This window comes from Schistocerca piceifrons, chromosome 7 (genome assembly GCF_021461385.2).
Source record: "Schistocerca piceifrons isolate TAMUIC-IGC-003096 chromosome 7, iqSchPice1.1, whole genome shotgun sequence".
Taxonomy (NCBI): Eukaryota; Metazoa; Arthropoda; class Insecta; order Orthoptera; family Acrididae; genus Schistocerca; species Schistocerca piceifrons.
The window spans coordinates 183,752,983-183,773,527 of NC_060144.1; the positions used below are offsets into that span (position 1 = coordinate 183,752,983).

General features: G+C 41.9%; 1 protein-coding gene across 1 annotated transcript in view; it reads left to right on the forward strand.

Annotated features, from left to right (window-relative positions):
* LOC124805538 (lutropin-choriogonadotropic hormone receptor-like) overlaps window positions 1-20,545 on the forward strand; it is an 860,476-nt gene that overhangs the window by 570,668 nt on the left and 269,263 nt on the right. The window contains exons 7-8 of the mRNA XM_047266106.1: window positions 10,540-10,683; window positions 14,469-14,609. Coding sequence (XP_047122062.1) covers window positions 10,540-10,683; window positions 14,469-14,609 — 285 coding nt within the window. The remainder of the gene's footprint in view (window positions 1-10,539; window positions 10,684-14,468; window positions 14,610-20,545) is intronic.

Consider the following 20,545-nt stretch of genomic DNA (forward strand, 5'->3'; position numbering starts at 1 on the left):
GGTCGAACGAGCTTATTTCAAATCCCATCGAGTGGAGGGCGTGTACGATTGCGGAGACAACCCTATGAAACCATGGACCCTCAGTATCACTTGGGGACTGTTCAAGCTGGTGGAGACCCTGTAATGGTGAGGAGCGTGTGCAGTTGCAGTGATGTGGGACCCCTGATACTTCTAAATAAGACTCTGACAGGTGACACGTACGTAAGCTTCCTGTCTGGTCACCTGCATGCATTCACGTCCATTTAGCATTCCTACAGACTTGAGCAATTCCAGCAGGACAATGTGACACCCCACACTTTCAGAATTGCTACAGAGTGGCTCCAGTGGCCACCAAACTCCACAGACATGAACATTATTGAGCCTATGTGGGATGCCCCTCCACGTACTGTTGAGAAAAGATTTTCACCCTCTCGTACTGTTACGGATTTATGGACAGCCCTGCAAGATTCATGGTGTCAGTCCCTCCAGCACTACTTCAGATATTAGTCTAGTCCATGCCACGTCGTGTTGTGGCACTTCTGCGTGCTCGCGCGGGCGCTACATGATATTAGGCAGGTGTTCCAGTTTCTTTGGCTCTTCAGTGTACATTGCAAAACAAAATGAGTATTACAAACGGCTATAAGTGCTTAATGCATAGTGGGATGTAGACAAAAATTACAGAGAATGCGAAAGGAAGTTCAAAATTTCGATCGTTACACAAGTGCAGTGGATTGGAAGCTGGTGCGTGTGCAATGATACGTAAGGCTACTATTGTATCTGTGAAGAAACGGTGGACAGACTGATTGCGTAACGTCGAAACTTTAATCGTCAGTTTCTAGGAAAATATTGATTGTCTGCATCTAAGCCTTCATTTCGGCTCTTCTTTCATCCTGTAAAGTTTCGTCTGTGTCAGAGAGTGACTTATAGTGGGTTCCCGTTGTGAGTTCACAAGACAGGAATGTTTGTGGAACATCAGCTGCGCAATAAAATTTTGTAAAACTTCTTCGTTTAAACTTCTGAGAAACTTCTGCATCTTTTTACTGTTGACAAGGCGTTTCACCAGTTTCACTTACAAAATAATTAGACACTACATCCGTTGCTTATTTCGGTCACATTTCTTATTTTTCCCTGTAAATTCGTTGCAGACTCAAATTTTTTCGGAGTGAATGTCTCCCCAAGTTGATGACACCCAAAACACAATATACTTCATCATAGCGTGTAGGCTTTCACGGCCGGCGTCTTCAGTAATTAAAACTTCCGGGCTAAGAGGCCGTGGTCCAATAGTAGAAATACTTCTCCCTGACGTTTCGTTGCCAGCTGCGGGCAACATCATCTGAGGTGAGTCTAGACTGAGGTGAGTCCCGCAGCTGGCAACGAAACGTCAGGGAGAAGTATTTCTACTATTGGACCACGGCCTCTTAGCCCGGAAGTTTTAATTACTGACAATATACTTCAGTTATAACAACTACAAAATCCCATTTCCTACTTTCAGTGCTCCCTGCAACACACATAATTTTTTGGACAATGTGTGAACAGAAACAGTCGTTGAACGTTACCTCAATGAAACTGTTAGTGCAAACAAGAAAAATGGACGCATTCAATATACATCTGACTCTGCCGCTGGATCTGAGATTGTCTGTCTCTAGTTTTAAAAACGAAAATAATTCTTAATGCAACGTTACCTGAAAATGCGAGAGTAACTAAGCTTCATAAACACATACGAGAAAAAAAACACGAGCTACAACCCTGCATGGCGCATGGCCACAGCGTCGAGTGGGGTGCGTCGTAGCTCATCGCGTCATACGTTAAAAATATATCACTTATTTATTCGTGACTTGAAAGAAATGCGGCTCTCTTTTCAGTGTTAAAACAATTTCGACGTGGTAGCTTTATTTTATTTATAGAAATGTATGGCCTAATATGTGCCTAACGTAAACTGATCAGCGACTACATTTTTCACTGCAAGCTTTTCGAAGTATGTTGCGGTACTTGCTTAATTTTGAAGTATCAAAACAACTATAAGCAGTCTGGAAAAGACGCGCATTTCTTTATCAAGCTGCGATATCAGGCTGTAAAGTATGAAAGAATCAAATTTTTTTATCGAATACTTTCCTCAAAATCGAATGAGAAAGATTCCATAGCAGAGAAAGAGACAAAACACAAAGTAGTGGTTTTTGATTTTTTACGCTAAAAGCGAAGGTTTTACTGAGAAACTAACTACAGAAACGGATATAGCTTCGTTTCATCTATATTAAACAATAATTAAGTCGACTGAAGGAAGAACACTTCCATAGTGCAAAAAATACATAGTGCCAAATTACTGTATTGGCGGCGGGTCACGTGCATGCTGCAGCGTTACTGTGTGTCTTCTACGTCATGCGCACGCCACTTCAGTGGGCGCCCTACCTCAGTCTCATTGCAATGGAAACGTGCGCTTATCTTAAAAGCAGACAATAACTACATACACTAGCTGATCAACAGCAACCAGATACTCTTATGTATGGCAGAATTGATCTCTACTTGTCATAAGAGGCGGGCCCGCACTACGAAAGGAGGCGTAGAGTATTTTGTTAGTTAAGAAGCAGTAACAGCAGACTAGGTCTGACAGGAGAGCTCAATAACATCGAATGTATGCTCTTCATTGGATGTCACCTGAGTAACAAATCCATCAGAGCATTTAAACCTTCTAAAGTTGCCCAAGTCACCTGTTTGCTACTTGATCCTGAAGTGGAAACGCGAGGGCAGATACAGCTGAACCAACACCAGGCTGACCAGCATCCAGGATGAACAATGACTCTGCGTAGGGATTTAAGGGGGGTAGGACGTCAAAAATTTTTAAAAAAAGTCGATTTAGAAAAAAATATGCCTGGTTTGTAGCTCACGTCTTCCTAAATATTTTGATGTGTAAAACATATATATTTAAGAGATTATAAGACACGTATTTGGTCTTAAGTGTACCAAGATGCAGCGCCACACCCCTTTGCACAGCATACTCCTGCCATATGTAAGTGTACTTCGCTCTGTAGAATTAGAATGTTTATATTTGCGCCAGAGATTGTCATACGAGAACAAAGGACTATTGATATCAACACTTTTTCTGCTGCTATCGACGTGGATTGTTTTGCTCGTTGATTTTGTTTGTTTTCTGCTTTGAAAGGCTTGCAGTGTGGTGTTGTGAATTTCGAAATGATTTTCATTTGGCAGTGTTTCTTTGTGTTCGTTTGTGGCATATTATCGCACAAGATGCCTAGAATTCATTGCTCCAACCGTAAATAACGTCAGCAGGGCAACAGATACACAGTAAAGGGAGTACAACAAATGTTACACCAGTGGCTCAAGACTGCAACCTCTCAGAGCCGGTAAACAAACCACCGCGGAGTGCTTCAAAAAGGAAACTCGTTTTTAGTGCTAATGAAAATGTAGGCTGTGAATCTGAAGGTTTACGTAATATTATTGTTGATGTTAACATACTGTCGCAGTTAGAATTGGACAATGTTATGTGCAAGCATTGCTCTGGTGTGCAGTGTGTTTCAGCGGTGGAATATGAGAGGGCTAGGAAAGGCCTTGCTACGAAGTTATCTGTGATATACAGCAAATGCAACATTGGTGCATGACATCTAAAATCGTAAACAAAGGTTATGACGTGAATTTGAGGGTAGCATATGGCATGCATTGCATTGGTGGGGGAGAGAAGGCAGCATGGACATTTTGTGCAGTGATGAATCTTCCACCTCCTCCAGTAAAATTTGAGAATACTGTGGCGTACTGCTTGGTTCTGTAATAGAAGTTGCAGAATCGTCAATGAAAAGTGATGCAGAATTATCTACTATCGAAAATGGTGGTGGCGGGGACATAGTGGCCGGTTTTGATGGTACCTGACAAAACAAGAGCATACTTCATTGAATGGTGTTGTTACAACAATGTCTGTAGACACTGTCAAAGTACTAGATGTGGAAGTGTTGAGCAAATTTTGTCATAATTGTGTGAAAGGTATTCCAGATCATGAATGTAATATGAACTATAATTGCTCAAGTGGAGATATGGAAGTGCAGGGAGTTGTCAGCTTGATTACTAGATCTCTTGCTTCCCATGCCCTGCAATATGTGAAGTACCTTGGTGATGCTGATAGTAAAGCTTTCCTTTAGGTTCAAAAATGTGCTCCATGTGAAGCTGAGACTATTGTGCAGAAGTTATAATGTGTGGTACATGTACAGAAAAGATTTGGCACTAGACTTAGAAGGCTGAGACAAGTTTATATGATGGGAAGAGGATACAAGGGAGAGGGCGACTGACGGATGCAGAAATTGACAAGCTACAGACATATTATTGCTTGGCGATAAGAAGGAACACAGAGGATTTGAAAAATATGAAGCAAGTAGTTTGGGCCTCATACTTCCACAAAATGTCCACAGATAACAACCCTATCCACAACTTGTGCCCAAAAGGAAGTGAATCATGGTGTGGCTACCAAAGATCAATTTCTCGTGGTGAAGAATATCATCACAGGAATTCTCTGCCAACTGCTGTAATGGAAGCCATCAGAACTATATTAAGGACCTTAGAAATGAAAACATACTGAAGAAACATCTTCATGGCGGTACCCAAAACCCAGATGAAAGTTTTAACCAATGTGTATGGGAAAGATTGTCAAAAACTGTTTTTGTAGGAAGAAATGCATTTGCTATTGGTTTTATGATGCAGTTTCATGTTTTAATGATGGTGCGCAAAGCAGGAAATATGTTTGAGAGAAAATGAGAATTAAGACCGGAGTGAACTGCATTTTGATGCATTTGTATGCGATACACAGAGAGCGGGTAGTGAAAGGAGATCAAGAAGAGTGCGTCATAGGAATGTGAAAATGAAATAACCTGCTTATGGTGCTGGACAGTTCTAAAAGAATGCCAAATACAAGCAGAAACGTTAGTGGCCATTTTCCGCAAAACACAAATTTCTGTACTTAGGTACATGTAACATCCAAAATAAATATCCTATTACTTTCAAATACGGTATGCTTATTAAACACAAACTCCTAAATGCAAAACTCTAGAATTTTCCGAATCTATTAAAAAGTGTGGTAAATATTTAGATAATTAACTATAAAATTTGAGCTTTTTCAAAGTTTAAAATGTAACAGCTCATTCATTTTTTTCACAAATTAAATAAATTCTAGAGTTTCATACGCCTGTAAGTATGGTTTGTATGCTGAGCACAATTCATCGAAAAATCCCTCTTACTTATGAAGAAAAGTGTACCTATAGCAACAAATGCAGCCAATAGTGAGTGAAAAAATGATGAAATTTCAAATGTAAAAAAAAAATATTGTTCTTTTTTTGAACTTCCACTGCTAAGAGTGTGAATCCTGAATCCTTCCTGGTCATTATGACAAAGTTTTATGAATTTATTTGTAAAAGCATAGACAGTGGAAATTAAAATGTCCTGTGGTGCCCCTCCTCCTCCAAGTCGTCCCGTTTGACGTTCTACCCCCTTTAAAAGGAATGGGGTATAATGGTCGAGCAGCGCCTCATAATCGGCCTAGTTCTGCAGTCAGTGCTAAGCGACGCTTGAGAATGTGTACAGAATGACATCACTGGACAGTGGGTGACTGGAAACGATTGGTTTTGAGTGATGAACCACGATATACCCTGTGCAATCCCATGGAAAGTTTTTGGTTTGGGATACACCTGAAGAACATTACCTGCCATCTTGCGTAGTACCAACAGTGAAGTACATAGAATGTGGTCTTACGGTATGGAGATGTTTCTCGTGTTTAGGGTGTGGCCTCCTTATCGTGCTTACGAAAATACTCAATATGAACTACATAAACATATCCTACAGCGTTGTGTACTGCGTGCTGTAGAGAAACTGTACGAAGACGATGGCTCTGTGTGTGAGCATGACAGTGCACCGCCATAAAGCAGCATCTGCGGGCAATGATTTGTAGACAGTAAAATTCCTGAAATGGGCTATCCTCCACAGGGTCGCGACTTGAACCCAGTGCAACACTTTTGGGATGACCTCGCTCCAAACCTCAGCAGTCGACATCACTACGTTCTCTCGGTTCGGCCCTCGAGGAAGAATGGACTGAAATTACTCTACAGACATTTAGACGCCTCATTGAAAGCGTCCCCAGCAGAGTTAAGGCCATCATACAGGCGGAGGGTGGACACACTCCATGTTAATGTCCACTAACAGATGTCCGGATGCTGTTGATCAGATAGTGCACATTTCAAAACGGGTGTTGGCACGCTGTAACGATGAGTCTACAGATTATTTAGCTCGGTTACAGGCCAGTAAAGGGTTTCCTGCGAGCACAATTTAAAAACGCTGCGATTCACCATCGTCATGAGAACGTAACCTAATATAAATATTCCGCTTCAGAAATGGAAATGCGAGAGCCTGTACAGAAGGCATTCTTCGTATTAGAATTTAAGAATTGTCGTTCTTTCATCACAGTACAGAGAAGAATTTGTTAGCAATACTATCAAACACCGCCAAATGACAAAACTATTCTCAAAATGCGTCGGTAATTTGAAGAAAGACTTGGTTTGTCCAGTGGAAAGTATATCACCCACCTACTGGTAGTGCCCAAAACGTTTTTCTTCACTGAGTTAAGTGCTACAACAAACAGTTGCTTGGACATTTTGGCGGATCTGCTATTTTACTGAATGACTGAGATTAACTGCAAGAATTCCAGCCACCAGATACCGAACGTATCGCAAAAAAATTAAAAATTTCTCTTTGTTCGGGTGAATCCGCACTAATAGGAGCCTAACATACAAAATTCCGTGATATTGTAATTATTCCAGTTCAATAGTCATACTGGGGCCCTATAATATGAAATCTTAATGCGCTTTAATGGTCCAGCTGTTCCGGGAGTGAAAGAAAACAAACAGTATTCCGTGTCAGCTCTAATAGTAATGAGTCCTTCCCACTGCAAGCAGTAATTACTTATAAAAGTAGAAAACTTATACTTTCAATTAAATGAAACAAAGTGATCTCACTGTCACACATATACTCCCAATTTTTAAAAGAAAAAATAAAACCAGTCTCCCGCCCAGTTACTGCCTTCCCTGGAATACGCACCTGGGTGGCCATTCAGACGTAAACCAGTTTCCAAAACAATTAATAAAATGGTTTTCCCCCACCCCACCCCACCATCAGCATTATCCCATCACCCAACAAATATTTTTCAATACATCATTCTAGTTCCACTTTCTCATTTACTGGGGAATTTAAAAAAAGGCATATGTAATCGAACTGTTATAACATGCTTGATAACTGATTCCGCAACGTTATACTGATTCCCCTCTTTACATCTTTCAGTAAAATCGAGGATTCCCACTAGCGGGTATAGAGGGGCCGCACATTTTTAAATCGACCATTTGATTCGTCGAATTGGACATGACGACACTGTGCTTGCTCTTGCCCATCTAGATCTCCGGACGTCTCAGCCTTGGATTTATTTATACAGGATTATGTGCAAGATCAAAACAACTCGAAATGTACATTTCTAATGCGCTCGCGTCGGTGACTCCACCTGTGCTGGAATGGGTTATTGCCTAGATATTGGGCGTCTGACCAACAGACGCCATATACAACACCTATACTTTTGAACATCAATTTACATTCTGTGTAACTCGTATCTTTGTCGCATGCAATGAGTAGCTATAGCTATTTGTAATCGCTACAATCATTTTAATTGTCCTGCATAATTAATACATTCCACCTCTGAATGCATACAGAGCTACTTCGAATTCCTAACAAACTTTTCCATTTAAGAGGCCTTTTTATATTAGCTTCGTATTTCCAAACAACAGATTCTGAATTTCAAATTCTTAAGTTTATATTTTCACCTATTTTCAGTAAATTTTATCTCACAGCTTTCAGCTACATATCCAAAATCATATTGTACCACCATCATCCACTACGGAAAATAGTTGCTATTGCCATCCGCTTCGATTTTAAAAAAATGATCATGCTTCTTGGCTACACAAACTAACAGACCATTGTGAAAACATGAGACAAAAAAATGTACAATCGTGTAGCATCAAATAGTACACACACAGAAAGTTCTTCAATCGTAGTAGCTATGTGGATACATACATGACTTCAGTCACAGTCTGAATAACGTGAAAAACTGCAAACTAAAAATCATAATTTGATGCATAAAATTTAAGTTTACTTCAGACGATCCAGTTTGTCAATAATACAATAGTACAACGGGTCCAATTTCTGGACGCTTACAATGTTGGGAAAACATCGCTGTGGAACTTCTGGACGACAGATTACCACGCAACGAAGAGGTTGGACGTGTTATACTGTTGTATTATCGACAAATAGGATCTCCTGAACAATATGATTTTCAATAAGCTTAAGGTTATATGTTTCTGCCGCAGTGTGTGTTCAAACATGTATGAAAGCTATCGCCCTGGCCGAGTAAGCTCTGTCCCCGTGCTTGCATCAGATATGACTAACAATATCCACTTTTCAACAAAACACAATTATACATTTGTTTACTCGAAAATGTTGCATTACGCAGTAGCATCGTTAGTGTGCGTTCCTTTATTTTCTCTCTAGATTACATTTACTTTTTTCTGTGACCTATACTTATCAGCCATAGTTATGTAATAACTCTAGCTTTATTGTTGCACTGGTCTTGTTCTGATTGGTGAGATGGATTTTTGAGGTCCTTGAAATGTTTTATTGCACCTTTTGTATTTTTACAGTATTTTACACTAATGTTTTCATTGTCTTTAGATGCCATCCGTTGGCAATGCTATTTCGAAGCTGCGTCACAGCAATTGAAGTGAAGTCACCTGTAAAAAATATGCAGTAAATGATAGTCCAGAATTGAGAAATACTGATTGTTAATGCAGCTGCAGACGCTATTTAAATATCACATTTTCTTCTAAATAGGGCTTTGCGTTTGTTACTTCGTCTTAGTTCCAACAACTGACGTGTCAGAACTCACGAGAACATTACCGTTCTAGTACACAGGGTGGCCAGAAGCAGCCGAAAAAGTTGCAGAGAAGGTTGTGCTGAGAAATAATTCGTAAGAAAAATATTTGGTACACTGCGGCGTTTCCGAGTTAATTAGCATTGACGTTACGCCAGACTTTAACTGAAACGAGAATGCTGCTTGGCGGCTACCCTCATTAAAATATTTTTTAACAAAGCTCTGAAAAATAGGAAAATGAAGTGCAAAAACATAGGAATCAGAGTAGGTGATAGCATCCTATTCTCCCTAATTTCGTGGACGATCAGGTCATCTTCATTAAGGAAGAAGAGGATGAGTCTTGTATGCTAAAAAGCATAATGAAGAATATGAGCAGTGGGGCTTGAGATTTAACTTTACACAAACTGAATAATAAATCAAAAGCACCAGTTTGCTTTTGTTCTACAATATTACTTTTATTGCTGACCGGTTTTCGGCTTACAAGGCCATCTTCAGAAATGTCTGATATATATATATTCAGAAATGTCTGAAGATGGCCTTGTAAGCCGAAAACCGGTTAGCAATAAAAGTAATATTGTAGAACAAAAGCAAACTGGTGCTTTTCATTTATTATTATAATGTTGTTCTACCAAGAACCGACGGAAGATTCTGTTAATATGACAAACTGAATACTTGGCTGTCGGAGGTATAGGAATGGATTCTGTTATGGATGATGGATCTATAGTAAAGTGTAGCCGTTCATATAAATATTTAGGGACAATAATTTCGGGCAAAGGTGCATTGAACAAGGAAATGAAGCACAGAATGGGAATGGGAAAGGTGGCAATTAAGCAGTTACACTCCATTATTTGGTTTAAAACGACGTCAAAACTTTGAAAAGAATGTACGATCCTTTAGTTGAAAGCATTACTCTGTATGGTGCTGAACTGTGGGAATTCTCCAGGGTCAACAGGTAGGAATTAAAGGCAATGGAAATTGAGATTTGGAGACAACGTTGTGAAGTAAGAAGACACAGTATAAAAAATGAAGTGTGACGAGTGCAGATGGGAGCTACAAAAGGTATTGTGGATACAATTGAAAATAAACGGCTAATATGGTAGGGACATCTTAGAAGAATGGCAGAGGAAAGATGGCCCTCTAAAATGTGGTACTGGAGACACCCACGACACAGAAAGAGAGGAAGACACTGGCTACATTGGAATGATGGAGTGAGGCGTGCAATGCAGGACAGGGCCATGCAGGAAGAGGACTGGCAGTGTAGAAGGAGATAGAAATTTGGATGAGAGAGAAAACTCGCAGAAAGAAGAAAGAAGAGGTTCGTATTATGGAAGGAGCATCAGGTACATTCTGGGCGTCACACTGCAGCAGTTGCAGGACTGGTACTGATAGTGCTGTTAGAGAATAACTGGTAAAGGTCGTCACTTCATCACACCGTAAATAACGATCAGATATCAGGTTGGTTTCTCGGAACTGCCTTAGTTACACACTGAATCACATGCTGTAGTGGGAAACAGGGCTGGCATTGCGGGAGCTGTGGAAGTATTCTCTGGTAGCCGTCATCTTTATGTCGCACTGTAAATGCAAGTCAGTTACTGCTGTTTCAGGTCGGTGTCTGGGAACCGCATCAAGTACATGCCGGGAGGGGTGCTGCAGCGGGCGCCAGGGTTGGCACTACTGGAGCTGAGGGGGAATCCCCTGGTGGCGGTCGCGCCCACTGCCTTCTCCCACCTGCCGAGACTGCGAAAGCTGTGAGTACAAACAGTACGACGCCTACCGTTCTGTATTGAGTAATTTGTCGCTAAGTTTGTCTGTGAAGCGAAATGGTTGAAACTGTGGGATCTTATTAGAAAGCAGAAGTGTTATCTTCCTTGACGAGTCCTCATGGCTTCGGGCTCTTTATCAAATAAATTCATCTTTTCTTTCCAATAATTCTCCAATTCAAACAGTTCTGTGTCTCTAAAGACCTCGACATCGAAGTGATGTTGAACTTTAACTTTTCTTTATTCTTTCTAAAACTCCCCCTGCTCCCAAACATTATAAATACGGATGGGCGCTCATTTCTATGCAGCAATTTAATGATAATTATATTTTACACCAGCATGCTCAATTAGTGGAACTAATGCGAGGTCGTATCCCAGTTTCCCTGGCCCATACATCAGCATAAATTGGTTTCGTAGAGAAAACAACCGCCCTAACCCATGTGGTGATTAAGTGGAATGGGGGCCCCTCTGGCATGACTGCTGAATACCATTTGCTACTGACAAAGCTGCGTAATGTAGGGGATGATTTTGCAATTCAGTATCGTGTCGTTTGTAGTCTTGAAGTCCCGCAGCACGATATATGCCATGCACAGACACTATAAGTAGAGAAATCCAAATCGCTGCTGTGTTTAGCTTATTTAGTGCTTTACTGGTTTGGGATAGGAGTATTTCGGCTACAGTGCCATTCTCCCTGCCTGCGAATAATACATAACTTCGTTAACCCTTTTTTCCATTCTTATAACAATAATACTTACGTCTCGCTGTTTTTGACGTCCACGAAACATCGATCGGTGCTGTCACTGTCTAATTATTTGGTTGTCTTGTTTTATAGGTTGCGTGATTGTGTGATTGTAGCATCCACATTGCCATATCTCCGTCGTTAATGTTGTAAACAAGTTTTTTGTTGACTATCGCCTTTCTGTTCTGTTTACTAATTTCTGTACTTTTGACAGCTTTATTTAGCGGAACACCAGCGATATTACATGCTTACAATTTTGTTTTAATTTATAAATCTATGAGTTTCTATGTATTAGTGATTTGATCTTTGCTGTTAATTTAATCTTTTCTTATAAAATGTTAGTGGCTTTGTATGATTACCTGTTACCTATATTTAAGTATCAGCACAATTTTCAGTACAGCTAGACATAAGTACTACTGTATAATCACTCAATATTGTCAATAGAAATAAGATTAGAAACAAAGTTTATCGATGATATTTACTAGTCACAGGTAGCTAGAAATAACTACCTTGTAGCCGAAATAGGCCTATCGCAAACCAACAAAGTGCTAAATACATTAAACGTAGTATCGATTCACATTTCTCTGTTTATTATCCTGTCGTGTTCAATAAATCTGGTTTGCTGTTCTCTATAGAAACGTCATGGCAAACCGTTATGAGGATAATTTTATCGTTTACATGGTTATCATTAAATGTCAAGTAGACCTCTAACGATTTAAGCACCTTACATAGATGACAAGATAATACCAGCGTTTATTACACACATTTCGCTCTGAGACTGCTAGTTTGGGCTCAGGATTGTAGTAATAACATAAAATGTAGCTTCTGGATCAGTGTCTGACGAAAATGAAAAGCTAAATTATAAACCGAGTGGAGAAGATATGTCCTTGATTTTCTCAAAATATTTAACTGTATGGCCCTGTTATAATTTTACATTTGTTGCATTTTTTTTTTAAATTAGATTGGGAGCTCAATGATTCCTGCAGTATCTAGAAAATACGAAGCAGAATATTGTCATCTAATGTTAACAAACATGCTTTCACGAGAAAGTGCTCTACCCACTGAGCTATCCAAGCCCGACTCAGAACCCGGCCCTCATAGCTTTACTTCCTCCAGCACCTCGTCTGCTACTTTCCAAACTTGATGGAAGTTCTCCTGTGCATACCTTGTGGGACTATCACTCCTGGAAGAAAGGATATTGAGGAGAATTGGCCTAGCAGCAGTCTAGGGGGATTGCTTCCAGAACAAATTTTCAATCTGTAGGGGAGTATGCGCGGATTTCATTCTTCCTAATAAACCAAAACTCTGTGTTGGACTGGAACTGGGATCTCTGCCTTTCGCATACACCGACTGAGCTATCCAAGCATGACTCACCACACGCCTTCGCAGATCCACTACCACCAGTGCCTCCTGATGTTTGAATCCCGATCTAGCACACGATGTTCAGTCTCCCAGGAAGATTAAAATCCAGCTGGCTTACCTATAATTCGTGCTATCCGACTCAGCATTCTCGAAGAAAGATGTGCACTTAGGCAGGTGCCATCAACATATCATAGATAGCGGGTGCCATGAAGGCAGAAGCTACAGAGTGAAAATTCTTTGTCGAAACTGTAGAGGTCGCCCATTGGGTCAGGATTATTTTTAGTGGTTGTGGAGGTTGAGGAGATTGGATGATGGCGCTACAGGTACAGAGGCCGACCTCGGGAGCTGGTGAGGGTAGCAGTCATGCGCCCGATGCGTCAGTTAAACGGTGTTGTCTGATAATATATTTATTATTCGTGATCTCACACGACAGATTGTCTTCTCCAGCGCGGCAGAAAGCGTGCTATCGCATACTGGAGTGTGGCATGGAATGTGGATGCAGCACGCAGGTGTTGAGCAAGTCAAGACCCAATAGTGATGTCGTGCTGGTAGCTATGATAGGAGCCTGTAGGCGCAAACCTACCATGGCTCACCTGGAATTCGTGTAGCCCGACCCAGAACTCTCGAATAAAGACGTGCACTTAAGCGTGTCCCAGAAGGCAGAAACCCAGAACCCAGATCGGCGACACAGTGTACAGCCAGGGAGATGGTACCACGTTCAACCACGGAGGCGGTACTCAAGTGCCAGTGGAAGGCCCCTTGTCCAAATCTGTCAGTTACAGTAGTGACCAAACAACAGTGGCAGCTTGCAGCGACAAAGTTCCATCGCCGTCGTTTGGCTGCAGTCCTTTGGACGTCAGAATCAGAGGTGCAGACGGGATGACCATTATCTGGAGTGAGTGGGCTTGTCCCAACCGTGGTGCCTCACTTATTATCAGTTGTCCTTGCCTTCGCACTTTCCGTCAGAGCTAGACGCTGTAGAACGGTTGAGATCAGATTTTACATGTTACGACCGCATACTGCAAGGATCGCAGGTATTGGCTGTTGCAATACTGCCCCGTTTGCACTCCGTGCTTATTGCTCGGCTTGGTGTGGCAACGTGTTCTGCGACTCTGGCTGCTCCAGACACCGACTGTACCACACAGTATGAGCTAAACCTGATTATCTGCCGTCTGCGCCAAATAATAATTTTTTTAAAAAATTTTAAGAGCTCCCAGGAACTGGATCTGTTGTGCAACAAAACATTATCTTAGGATGTGGCTAAGCCATTTCTCTGCAATATCCTTTCTTCCAGGAGCGCTAGTCCTGCAAGATATGCAGGAGCACTTCCATGAAGCTTGAAAGCTATGAGAAGAGGTAATGGTTGGAGTGGATCTGTGAAGGTGGGTCGTGAGTCGTACTTAGAAAACTCGGTCGCTAGAGCATTTACTCACGAAGGGCAGACGTCCCTGGTTCGACTTTTGATACGGCAAAATGTTTCAGATCAGCACAAACTCAGCTGGAGAGTGAAATTTCGCTCTGCAGTCTGTATTTTACTTTATCATGACTGGTAACTCTGAGAACAACATCTACCATATTTCACGTTATCTCTGTACAAATTCTTGTGCTATTCGTTATGTGTTACACGTCACCTGCCAGAATTGATAATATTCCCCCTGTCTGTTTGTGCCAGCATCCTGTCCGACGCGCGGGAGCTGACGGAGTTCCCCAACCTGGAGGGCACGGCGGCGCTGGAGATCCTGCGGCTGGACAGGGCTGGACTCCAGGAGGTGCCTTCCTCACTCTGTTCTGTCTGTCCCAGGCTCCGCAGTCTGTGAGTACCTCAGCGTTTCTCCTCTTAATACGATCTCTGTTCTTAGAGGATGTCCCAAAGTTTAAGAGCCAAAATTATATAGACGCTAGATGACCGTGAACTGGACATTTTCAGATAATAAAAAAAAAAAAGATTCATTACACTAAAACATTTATTTAATTACTTAACAAATATATTCGCCAAACAGCCGTGCAAATTGAGAAGTTATTTTATTTTATTTTCGCTGCCAGTTTCGGCAAGTCAATGTGCCATCTTCAAAAATTATCGATATTGCCATACTGGGACCATCTGTTTCTAAATGTCGTGAACCCAAGTGCTGCCTCTGGATCACGGGGCCCCGAACTCGATTCCTAGACGGGTCTGGGATTTTCTCCGGCCGGGAACTGGTTGTTTGTGTAGTCCTCACCATTTCATCATTATCCGGGAAAATGGCGAGACTGGACTGTGTGACGATTGGGACCACGTCGTTGAACGCCTCACAAACCAAAATCATCAATTGCCATCATCTACCAGTCATATCTGTTGAAATTACTTTCGTTCCCGGCCTCACTTCTAGCTAGCTTGTTTGGCTATGAGTTGTACTTTGCCGAAATCTGGAACTTGTCGCACTTCTCCTGATGTTCCCCTACCACAGGTGTCACAGGCCCTTTAAATGTGTGCGGCTTTCGTGTTCTTTAATCTGATGTTTTTAATGTCCTCCCAGTTTCGATTGCAGGGCAAATACACTTTGCTACAGCAGCACGTCACTTCATAGACTATAGCAGTGCAGAAGTTATTAGGCGCGTCTGATTGCGTCGGAAGAAGTATTTCATTTCTCCTGACTGAAAGATGTGGTCTTTCTATAATTTTCCGGAAGACTTTTGCTTCTGCGCTCAGCGTTCAGCTAACACAGGACACTAGAAAATCACGAACAAGATCTCAAATAGAGGAGTTGAAACGTCAAGAAATCTGAAGAGAAACGTGACGCGGCCTAAGAGCACAGATTATTTTACCTTTAATGGCAGCTGCCCCAAAAGCCTGAGACGTTAAGACTACTAAGGCTACTTCTGAGATGTCAAAGCTAAAGTATTCAAAACAGTTAGTGGATCAGAAATATCTCACAACATATCATTATAAACTCTGCGTAAAATGACGTCAGAGACAGTACATCACATTGGAACGTAGTCATATCTACAACAGAAGCATGGGAGTACAACTTTTCGCCCATTAAACTTCTTCAGAAGCGGTCCAAAGAACCCTCATTACTAACCTTTGCAACCGTGCGTGACTATCGGTGACGCAAGCGGCGCTTCACACTAGTTTCGCACAGATTAACTCATATCGTTTTTGAGTGGCATTTTACAAGTCCTAAAGATGAGGTAACACTAGTGCTGGAAGAACGACGGGGATTTCCGGATATTTTCCTGTCGCCGGCCGCGGTGGTCTAGCGGTTCTAGGCGCGCAGTCCGGAACCGCGCGACTGCTACGGTCGCAGGTTCGAATCCTGCCTCGGGCATGGATGTGTGTGATGTCCTTAGGTTAGTTAGGTTTAAGTAGTTCTAAGTTCTAGTGGACTGATGACCACAGATGTTAAGTCCCATAGTGCTCAGAGCCATTTGAACCATTTTTTATTTTCCTGTCAGGCATACACAAAACAGGGAATACAAGTCATACCATCAATTTTCAGACTGTGATCCACAAACTAAGATCAGTGGAGGCTAGCATCGTTATCCACAGACTAGGAGATTTGCCAGTGGCGCCGGAAAAGTACCGTGGAAAAGTGGGTAGGAAAATCTTCACATGTGGTGTTTGCTGTGTTGCGACACTTCCTCGCTTGTTTCATTATTGAAACCTCATGGATTTTGCGATATACCATGGTATTTTCCTGACTAGCCGAAATTGTTTGCAGAGTAACCATGGGTCTATGGAATGCCACATTATGGGTGCCCAAATTATCACCCAATTCCCACTATGTTTCACTCTTCGAACGTAAACTCGACCAGATGTCTGAAACAATGTGAAACAAGACTCGTCCGACCAAATATGTTTCTTCCTTTGCTCCATAGTTCAGGTTTAATGGCTTAGGTACCACAGTTTTCTTGTTACAGGCATTGCCATCACTGATGTGTGATTTTGAAATTCCAGCTCGCCTGGAAACTCCCAGCTCGAGGAACACCCTTTGTGTTGTTTTGCTGCTGACAGGGTTCACAATGTGACATTCTGTTCAGCAGTGGCAATTGCGGCTCTCGTCCTCTTATTTTTCGCAACAATCCTTTTCAGTGACTGCCTATCATGATCATTCAATACACGATATCGCCTGCGTTGTGACGTAGCGGATGATGTCTTTCCGCTTTCCCTGCATGCGTTATAGATCTTCAGCACGGTTCTGGAAACACCAGATGATTCGGATCCCTTGCTAACGGAATCACCAACAGTTTTCCCACGTTCGAATGCATAGCTTTGACATAATGCACTCGCAACTATACAGAACACTGTCGTGACCAAGACTGACACCTGCAATGTGTTCATGACTTTCCGCAGCTGCCGACTGCCCTCACATACAGGAGCACAACCTGCAGGCTTGGCTAGCGTCTGCAATTACACTACTGGCCATTAAAATTGCTACACCAAGAAGAAATGCAGATGATAAACGGGTATTCATTGGACGAATATATTATACTAGAACTGACATGTGATTACATTTTCACGCAATTTGGGAGCATAGATCCTGCGAAATCAGTACACAGAACAACCACCACTGGCCGTAACCGCAGTCATGGTCTCGGAGCAGATAGTACATGCTGCTGCAAGCGTCGCCCAACTGTTCGTGCAGATGGTTGTTGTCTTGCAGACGTCCCCATCTGTTGACCCGGGGATCGACACGTGACTGCACGATCCGTTACAGCCATGTGGATAAGATGCCTGTCATCTCGACTGCTAGTGATACGAGGCCGTTGGGATCCAGCACGGCGTTCCGTATTACCCTCCTGAACCCACCGATTCCATGTTCTGCTAATAGTCATTGGATCTCGACCAACGCGAGTAGCAATGTCGCTATACGATAAACCGCAATCGCGATAGGCTACAATCCGACCTTTATCAAAGTCGGAAACGTGATGGTACGCATTTCTCCTTACACGAGGCATCACAACATCGTTTCACCAGGCAACGCCGGTCAACTGCTGTTTGTGTATGAGAAATCGGTGCGAAACTTTCCTGATGTCAGCACGTTGTAGGTGTCGCCACCGGCGCCAACCTTGTGTGAATGGTCTGAAAAGCTAATCATTTGCATATCACAGCATCTTCTTCCTGTCGTTTAAATTACGCGTCTGTAGCACGTCATCTTCGTGATGTGGCAATTTTAATGGCCAGTAGTGTATGTTCAACATGCATTTCTCGTGGTGTTTCCATATTTTTGTCCAATTCTTGTGTATCTAGAGCATTTGGAATAAGTCTTTTCCAACCACTTAACATAATTTTACAGTAATCTCACCAGCTCTGTCTAACAGTTTGATGATGGCTTTGCGTTTCTGTTATTTACAGAAGTTAAAACTGTTGTATACAGGTATCTGCTCTGAGCCCGCGTTATTTGTGATTATTTCGTTGGTTATATCTCCACTCTTCGCATTTGACGTAAACACACAGATCAGATTCTGCTGTTCACACCAACCCCTGAGCAAAAATGGCTGTTCCGATGTACGACTCGATGTCGAGCGTACGTTAAACCTTATTCTTTCTTCCTTCCTTCCTTCTGGTAAATGAGTGTCTACAAGAGACATCTGGTGACACACAGGGTGAGACATTCCTAGTGCATCAAAACCAAATAATTTGTTTATCAAATAAAGAGAAAAACAAAATTATGCTTATTTGGGTATCGGTATTCAGTACTATGCTTGCCGATATGAAATACCACCAAAGGCTCAAAATGACTGGCGTTACTAGTGATACGTAATGAGCGAGCTATGCCCAGCCACTAGTCAAAGTCTCATATTGCCATTGCTGTTATTTACACGTTAACAGAGGCATGAATGCCTCGCCGACTGTCTCTCTCACATGTCGATCTGTGCTAGACATTTATTAGCTGCCATTTAGGTCCCACTTCACTCTTACTCGTTTTCCTCCATTATTTTCTAGTACCTTGACGTTTGCTGTTTTTGCCGTTAGTTCTTCTCCAAATTTTACAATATTTACACCCTTTACCACACTTGAACCTAACTAAAATATGGAATATTCCCAGTCTAACTATCGCCCATTTAACTACTCACTTTATCTTTTATAAAACAATTGGCTCTGAGCACTATGCGACTTAACTTCTGAGGACATCAGTCGCCTAGAACTTAGAACTAATTAAACCTAACTAACCTAAGAACATCACACACATCCATGCCCGAGGCAGGATTCGAACCTGCGACCGTAGCGGTCGCTCGGTTCCAGACTGTAGCACCCAGAACCGCACGGCCTCTCCGGCCGGCTTATAAAACAATTAACAAATAGTTCCTGATTATTTCATTCTTCATTACTGAAATTCTGTCGGCCACTCAGCACACACTTCCTCTATCCTAAGCTTGCTCGCGAGTTCTGATCTGATCACTCTCAAGACAATTTTAGAACCTCTGCTGCCTCAGTGGCAGAAGTCCACTTGCGTAGCCAAAAAAGATAAATACTTACATGAGGGGAGTATTCACTGAAATAGTGTGTTTTTGTCCAGTCCTAGGAAAGGGTACATTATTTATTCAGTATTCGATTCTCATGGCTTTATTCACATATACAGTATGAGATATTGTGTTCACGAAAGAATATCGTGAGTAACGCAAAAACTAGAAATGGCACTACACTTCAATTATTTGGGTGGTCGTCAGTCTACTGACTGGTTTGATATGACCGTCCACGAATTCTTCTCCTGTGCCAACCTCTTTATCTCGAAACTCCAGTTGCTCCCAATGCACTCCTTTGTTGGACATATTCAAATTTCTGTCTACCCTATTGTGCTTACTCTTTATAGTAGCTGCCTTAAGTGTTTTATAATTCTTTCCTCGATGTCTTAAGACATATCCTATCATCATGTACCATCTTACTGTCGATGTTTTCCACAGACTCATCTCTTCCACGATTTTGCGGAGAAATTTCTCATCTCAGCAGTACACCTGATTTTTAACATCCTTCTAAAGGACCACATCTCAATAGATACAATTCAAGTTTTCCAGTACTGTGCTCCAAATTTATCTTCCCAGCGATACCTTCCCGAAATTCTTCGTCACAGAGTCAGAGGAAAGCAATGTCATCAGCAAATTTTACTATCGATATTCTTTTATTCTGAATTCTAGTCCCATTCCTAATCTTTTCTTTCATTTCGGTCGTTATCTCCTCGATTCATAGGCTGAACAAGGGTATCGAACCACGAAAGGTGGTACTAACAAAGAACCTCTTGAGTGCGAGGTCGCAAAAGTCCAAAGATGTTTACGGCATTCGACGCCTCACATATTGTCTACCATGCAACCACAATATTGGCTGTTAATGGCAACTGGGAGGCGGGACTGGAGGTATCCAGTGGTGAGCACAGCAAGAGGCTACGGAGCGTAGTTGAACTGATTAGTCAACGAGTAACTCACAACAGTGCTACAGTGCTAATGGTGTTGATACAGAGCAGAGCAGTGGAAACGATAAACAAAGCAAATATTGCATTATATCTACAACAATTGCGGAAGTTGACATTTCGTCAGAAAAGAACCCACGGAATTTTGCAGAGTGAGAAAGAAGAGGCAAAAGAAATATTAGTGTTTCTGCAAGATGAGTCAGTGGAATGTGTGGTGCCGTTTCACTCGACTGTGTGGACAATGTACATGAGGAATACAATGACTGTGATGAGTGCTTAACAAGTGAAAGTGACATCGAAACGTATATCGAGGCATGTAGTTCATCGTCCTTGCCGGACAGGGAACCCGTCTCCAGTGGAACGT